Genomic DNA, 7,369 nt, shown 5'->3' with positions numbered 1-7,369 from the left:
CCTTAACCAGCTGAGAACACCTCTATTGAATCAATCATTGTCATGAGACTGCGTGAGAGTAATCTAGTTGATAAGTTTGGAAAAAGTGAAGAGCTTCCAGAATTGGATGAAATGAATGACCCTGGAGGGATGTATATTGATATTGCCTAAGGAAGCTGAGCTACATCTTGTAGATCTTCTATAAAATTATAAGATAATTCATAACCCAAGTATTTGAGTTTATGGTTGTCTTAAAAGAGAGAGAATGCTGGTCAAATCTCTAAAAAGAAATTATTATCAGGGGAAGGGCATGTAGTATAGCCTCTGTCTAACTAATTCTAATTGATATCAATTGATAATCATAGTGGGAAGCACACTAGTGGGGGCTCATGAACTAAAGCATTAAAAACTCCCAACCCCTAGGGACTACCCAGTCAGCAAAGTCTATATGACAAATTGATAGATAGATGGATGAATTTATTAAGAAAACAGCAAGTGAGAGACTTTCAATGATGCCAAAAACCTATTCCTGGGAGTTACTGAAAGCAAAATATGGCATGACCCTGAGTAACAGAACATTATTTTCTGCTTAGTCTCTAGACTCAAAGCTCAGCAGACCTAAACAGAAGTCTGTTACCCAAAAGCCTACACACAGGTCTTGCCTTTCCCCCCAGTCCTCCTACACTTTTGTCTAGATTCCCAGATATCTAAGATCCAGAGCCCATTCTCTACCTACTCTTTGTACCCTCTCCCACATATCCTGGAACTAGCTATACAATTATCACAGGAAGAGAGCTCAAAGACCTCTAAAATAGTTAAATTGAGCATTTTGGCCCAGAGTTTAAACTGCTTCAAGATTTGGAATACCCAGAATACTTGGTGCTTCCTCATTAGAAATGAGGAATTGCTCAACCATCCCTCAGATGTTATTGGAAGAAGTATAGAGAATTTTAGCCTTGAGCCATAAATAACTATGCTGTTAGGATTTCCTGTCCAATACTTTGTATTAAATGACACAAATGAAAAGAGCATAGGAGTTGCAAGGACCTGGATTTAGATTTTAACCTGTATGGAGTTAGAGAAAGTGACAATCTCTCTGTGATTTGTCTCTCTCCTCTGTAAAAGGACAATGATAGTATTTGTGCAATGAACTTCACAGAAGTATTATGAAGAAAGCACTTTGTAAACTGGAAGGTTCTAGAAAAAGGAAGTTACAATTGTGAGAATCAAAGACAATAAAGAACATTTGGAAAAACCATCAACTGGCCCCTTATAGATACTGGGAAACAAATTAAGAAGAGAAAAATCGAAGAACTTGGCTTAACTGGTTTAAATTAATATTACATTCATTTTAACAAATTTCTTATGATTAGCACTGTGAATCTTAAAAATTCTCAGACCCTACTTCAGAACACTTGGTTAAGACCATTCCCCATTTTAAACAATGAAGGTACTTGATTAGGAATGTGAGAACTCTACTCCACCCATACTTAAGCATACTTTAGGGGAAGATAAAGTTGTAAACTCTTTACTGAACAATGAAAAAGTACTTAACTCATACTTATAGTGAAGCAAAAGCCTTAAGCTAAGTCTATTTTTAGGAAGGTGCTAAGTACCTATGAAGGTCCGGCAACTTGCAAACTTGTAAGGGGCAAAGAGGTGTGAACTTACTCAAAAGTTTAGTCTACTCAGGTGTGAATTAAGAATGGTCAGTCCTTTGGAAAACGTCTACCGTGATTGGTAGATGTGAGAACTTAGGGGAGGTGACATAGGAGAAAATTCTTTTTAAAAGGAGGTCAGAAAAGGTCTCGAAAAATTCAGTTTGCCAAAGCTGAATTGGAGCTCGGACTAGTTGGAGTAGCTGGGTCTCTCTGAACACTAGAATCTTGCTTGGGACAAATCTTGTGGTGAGTGGATTAAAGACTGACTGATCTCTCTCTTAGAGCTTAGGCCTAGGCCATATTGGCCTAGGCCATTCACACTATATTTCTCTCTCTCTCTCCCTTTCATTAATTCCTTAATTTGAATTAATTAAAATCTCTATAAAACCCAGCTGACTTGGGTATATTTAATATTTGGGAATTTTTCCATGGCGACCACTTTATTTTTGATTTGAAACCATATTTTCGCAGTCACAGTTTAAGGCAACCACTCTTTTATCTGTAACAGCACTAATTATTGAGGCACACTAATGATTACTTGTGACATTAAAGATCAGATTAATTTCATTAGTTGTTTTTTTTAAAAACCATTACCTTCCATCTTAGAATCAATACTATATATTGGTTCCAACAAAGGAGGGTGGAAAATGTTAGGCAAAAAGAAGGTAAGTGGCTTGCCTAGAGTCACACAGCTAGGAAGTGTCTGAGGTCAGATTTGAACCCAGGAAGTCCCATCTCTGGACCTGAATTTCAGTCCACTGAGTCACAATTTTGTAGGCTTTAATAGGCAAAAGGAAGCTAGGTAATATAGGAGATAGAGTGCTAGACTCCACAGTCAGGAAGCTCTGAGTTCAAATTTGGCCTCACATACTTATTAACTTATTATTTATTAAAGGGCAAGTCATTTAACTTCTGTCTGCCTCCATTTAATCATCTATAAAATGGAACTACTAATAGGTACCTATTGGGTGGTTATAAGGATAAAATGAGTTAATCTTCACTTTTGAAACCCTTGAGTGATATGCAAATCCTAACTATTACAATTATTATTTAAATAAATCAATAACTGAAACAATGTACACACAGTTCTTGGTAAACCATAAAGTGCTTCAAACACATCAACTACTGCAACTAACCTCTGTAACATGTTTTCTCAGACTTAATAGCTCAGTGTTAATAAAAAAAATTTTAATTAAAAAGAGCATTAGTCCCAGTGTGTAAGTCAACTTGGGAGCCAAACAAAGCCAGTGACCTCTGATGGAGTTAGTGGCAAAGGCAATAGCATTGGCTCCTGTGAACACCATTTTTGTCTAGCCATTCTAGAATGGGGAAATGGCAATGACAGTAACTACTACTTAAGAGGGCAAACATAGAAACATGAATGGCCATACAGAACATCAAGTACAACATTGAGAGAACTTGTTACAGTCAAGTTTGCCTTTCCCCTTACTCATTTTATAGGTCAGTAAAGTGGACTCAGAGCACTGGTGACTTGCCTAGAATCATACAGCTAGTGTCTGAGGTGGGATTTGAACCAAGGTCTTTCTGACAGAGTCCATTGCTCTATCTTCCCATGCTGGTGAATCTATGGCACACATGCTGGAGGGGGGGCTTCTTCATTCTCCCTCTCCACGTGTGTCTGAGGACATTTTTCAATTCACCCACCCCCCTCTGCCCAGCAGCCCAATGGGAGTACTTCCTCTCTCCCCTGTCTGGAGTAGGGAAGCAGCTCACATGTAGCATAAGGGCACTTAGTCTCTAAAAGGTTTGCCATCACTGCAACCAAACTTACCTCTATCCTTGATTACAAACCCAGGGAACCTGACCCAAGACTTCATTTCTTGCCCCCCCCTTTTTTTGGACTTAATTTGATCTATAGTTTTGACCTTGTTTCTACTCTAAACCCAACCTTTTGCCTCTGGCCTTTCAGCTTTGTATATAAATTAGTAACCTTGGCTTAAAATAGGATAATTCCTCTCTACCTGGGCAGGAAATTCTTCATTAATTTCTTCCTTACTTTCCCAAATTGGAAATTTCATGGGACTTGTTTAACCTTAGCCTGTGACAGAACTAGCGGAATACAGGTAATCACAAAGATGGCAGCTGAGGCTGTGTTTGCCCATGCTCAAAAGTCTTCTCTAGATATCCCAAGTCTTTAATTTCTGAATTCTTTTTTTTTAATTAATTTTTTTTAACCCTTACCTCCTGTCTTGGAGTCAATACTGTGTATTGGCTCCAAGGCAGAAGAGTGATAAGGGCTAGGCAATGGGGGTTAAGCAATTTGCCCAGGGTCACACAGCTGGGAAGTGTCTGAGACCAGATTTGAACCTAGGACCTCCCATCTCTAGGCCTGACTCTCAATCCACTGAGCCACTCAGCTACCCACCTAATTTCTGAGTTCTTAAAGGAGAAAAAGAAAGGAGCAATCCTATCCCATCACCATTTTAATTTCCTTTTGTATTTTATGGTGACATATTTCCCCTCAAGAGAAAACTCAGAAGAGATAGAATTCCAGCCAAATTCCTGAGAGGAAATTACTTTTTTTTTGGGGGGGGGGGTGAGGAGTAGAACTTCCATCAGACTAATGTCAATTGATAATGATAAAGGGAAGCTCACTAGACCATGGTGCTAATGCATGAACATTAAAAAGCATTAGAAAAAACATTTAAAAACTTTTATTAAAGAGCTTTAAAAAGAGGGCATCTCTCCAAAAGCCACCCCCACCCTGCAACCCCTCAGGTGCTGTCCTCTAGCATTTAAAGAGAAGCAATCCATTGAATGGAATGCCTGACTTGGAGACAGGAAGACTTAGGTTCAAATCCCACTTCTGACACTTACTTGCTCTGCGACCAGACAAGTCGCTTAATTTCTATCAGCCTTGGGAAATTCTTCGATTACACTTAGGAAAGAAGTGAAGTACTCAAAAGTGTTTCCTCTAAACAAGTGATACAGTTGGCAGTTAGTTTGTCTTAATGAATAAAAAGTTTAGAAAACCTAGGCTGTGTTTATTCCGAATCACACCCTTCCATGCTCACCAAGTTGTTTTTTTTTTTATAACCAAAAGAGGGTGTTCAGCATTTTGTCTTGTAATTTTACAAAATTACTGTTGAGAAAGGATCAAGGCCTTGGGCATAAGTCAAATCAACAAGAGTCTTCATCTGCCCTGTAATAAAATGAATAAAACTGGATTGGAGAACTAAAGAGCATTTTATCATCAAAGATTCATCCAGTATAATTTAATTGGTCAGTTTTAATATCGTTATTATTTGTTTATGTGCATATTAAGAGGGGGCAGGAAACAATGTGAAAAAAGAAGTTGGGAGTCCAGGAGAGTGGTTTTAAAGTTTAAGGGAGAGGATGAGATTTCTAAGCCAAAGGAAATTCTGATATGGCTTATAGGAATGTATGTGTGTGTGTGTGTGTGTATGTGGGGGTGGCACAGAGAATACTGATTTATATTCTCTGATTCATTAAGAAAAGATACTCAGATTTAATATTTTGAGATGAAAATAATGCCTGGGAAGCATGGTATAAAAGAATGTGGAACATGGAGTTAGGAAGACTTAGATCCAGTTTCCCACCTTTGTCACTTTCTAGCTGTTGGACCATAGAGAAGTTACTTTACCTCTCTGAGACTCAGTTTCCTCATCTGTAAAATAGGAATGGTAATGCCTATAGTTGTTACCTCACAAGGTTTTTGGGAGGACAAGGTAGGGCATGGAAAGCTCTTGGTAAATGTTAAAGTGTGGAAGTTGTCAGTTTTCATCATCACTGTCATCATTAGTAAAGAGAAAAAAGAAACCTAATGCCTATATAAAACACTTTCCCTTCTCCCACAGAAGTTGGCATCTTACTCAAATCCAGTAATAGTGAAAGCAAATAGAGGAACCCACACCTACTCTAGGTGTCTTCTACCATGTCTGGCTTGAAAATGGTAGAGAAGTCAAGGACACTCTCAGTGGTACAAAAGTATTCCCTTCTCTGTGACTCACAATATTGGCAGCCCAGTAGTGCAGTGGATAGAGTTCTGGACCTGGAGTCCCAAAGACCTGAATTCAGATGTGAACTCAGACACTTACTGGATGTGTGACCCTGGGAAGACTCTGTCTATCTCAGTTTCCTCATTTGTAAAACAGGGATGATAACAGCATCTACCTTTCAGGGTTCTTCTAAAGATAAAATGAGATAATACTTTATAAAATGTTTTGTAAACCTTAAAGTAATGTTTAAGTGCTAGCGATTATTATTACAATTATTAATACTCCTGATATTGTTGGCTCAGAGATTCCTGAATTAAAAAAACCAAAGGCTTACTGAACAGAATTATTTAAAAAATCTAAATCTAACAGGTATTTAGAAACCCAAATCCTTGCAATTTCTCTACAGAATCCTCTTGCTGTAATCTTTCCTGGGCAACTCATTTTATGTACAAATATTCTGAAGATGCATTAAAAGAACATGTCAGTAAAATCAATTTTGGAAACACATTTTTATGAATATTCTTGGGAAGAAGGGCCATTTTTTAGACCTCACTAAAGAAAGGTATGTATTCTAACCAAGTCTTCTGTCTTCCAAGGAACAATGGAACTTCTCATTTGTTTTGTTTAAAAGGAAATGAAGTTTCTGGCTTCCTAGTCCTTGGCAGCCAGAGTCCCTTCTTCAGACAGCCTGGTCTGACCATGTAATATATGTTAAGGCCATGAGCAATCTCAGTACAATCCAACAGTTAAGTCAATGATGACATCAATAAGGAGCTGGAAATCACTTGCTTTTCTTCCAAAGTCCTATGTAAAGAAGATGATAGAAGGGGTGTCAGCGACCCCTTGGTGGAACTGGGGGAGGAGGTTGGAAGTTCTCTCTACTTGGAGGCCTGAAATGAAACAAAGCAAGCAGGTTGAGAAACCAATTAATGAACTTCATTAAAAATTAAGAATCATAATGTTACACTGTTTATATGGTATGTAAAATGCATGTACACTTTTACACTCTTCCTTTTATGATTTTTAAGACTTCAAAGAAAAGGGCAACAAAGTTACTGGCAAAGCTTTTATATGAATTTTGTTGTTGTTCTACAACTTTAATGAGGGGAGACCAGTTCTATAGGTATGAAGCAAGGAGAGCAAAGTAAAATATTTTAGCCTGTTGGTTAAAAGGGTAGTTGAACGTGAATTGTCCAGAGGGAGATGACACTATTGAGTCTCTTCAATGTAAATAATGGGTTTGTGGTGGGGAAGATGCATAGCCTAGGGTCCTAGGATAGTCGCAAACTATGCCAGCTTTATACACCAGTATTCACTGGATTTTGTTTTCATCTCCTGTTATATGTGTGCCAGAGTTTCCGAGAGTATAATATTTCTCTGTGGCTCTCAGGTCCCGAGGGTCTGAGGCAGTTACACTGAAAAAGTTTACACAGAAGCAGGTTGGTGACCACTGTTGTTTTGGGAACCTTTGACTCCTGCAGGATGGGATGGAGCTGGATAACCTCAATAAAAAAGTGTTATTGGACAGCTAGGAGACACAGCAGATAGAACAATAGATCTGGAGCCAAGAGGATTGGGTTCAAATCTAGCCTCAGACATGTCCTAGGCATGTGAGCCTAGGCAAGTCATTTAACTCTGTTTGACAGAGACAGAGAGACAGATGGAAGGAGAGAGGGAAAGAGGGGGGAAAGGGAGGAGGGAGGGAAGGAGAATATTATAGTGAGCTCTCCAAGAACTCAAAGCTAGCTA

At 38.6% G+C, this 7,369-nt stretch overlaps 1 protein-coding gene across 5 annotated transcripts in view; it reads right to left on the bottom strand.

Moving 5' to 3' along the window:
* Positions 1-6,110: 6,110 nt before the first annotated feature.
* Positions 6,111-7,369, bottom strand: part of PIK3AP1 (phosphoinositide-3-kinase adaptor protein 1) — a 141,290-nt gene continuing 140,031 nt past the window's right edge. For all 5 annotated transcript variants that reach the window (XM_007478700.3, XM_007478703.3, XM_007478702.3 and 2 more), the window contains one exon: positions 6,111-6,510. In XM_007478700.3, coding sequence (XP_007478762.1) covers positions 6,453-6,510 — 58 coding nt within the window. In that variant the 3' untranslated portion in view covers positions 6,111-6,452. The remainder of the gene's footprint in view (positions 6,511-7,369) is intronic.

The sequence above is a fragment of the Monodelphis domestica genome, chromosome 1, assembly GCF_027887165.1.
Source record: "Monodelphis domestica isolate mMonDom1 chromosome 1, mMonDom1.pri, whole genome shotgun sequence".
In the NCBI taxonomy this organism is placed as follows: Eukaryota; Metazoa; Chordata; class Mammalia; order Didelphimorphia; family Didelphidae; genus Monodelphis; species Monodelphis domestica.
This window is presented reverse-complemented; position numbering and strand designations above follow the sequence as displayed.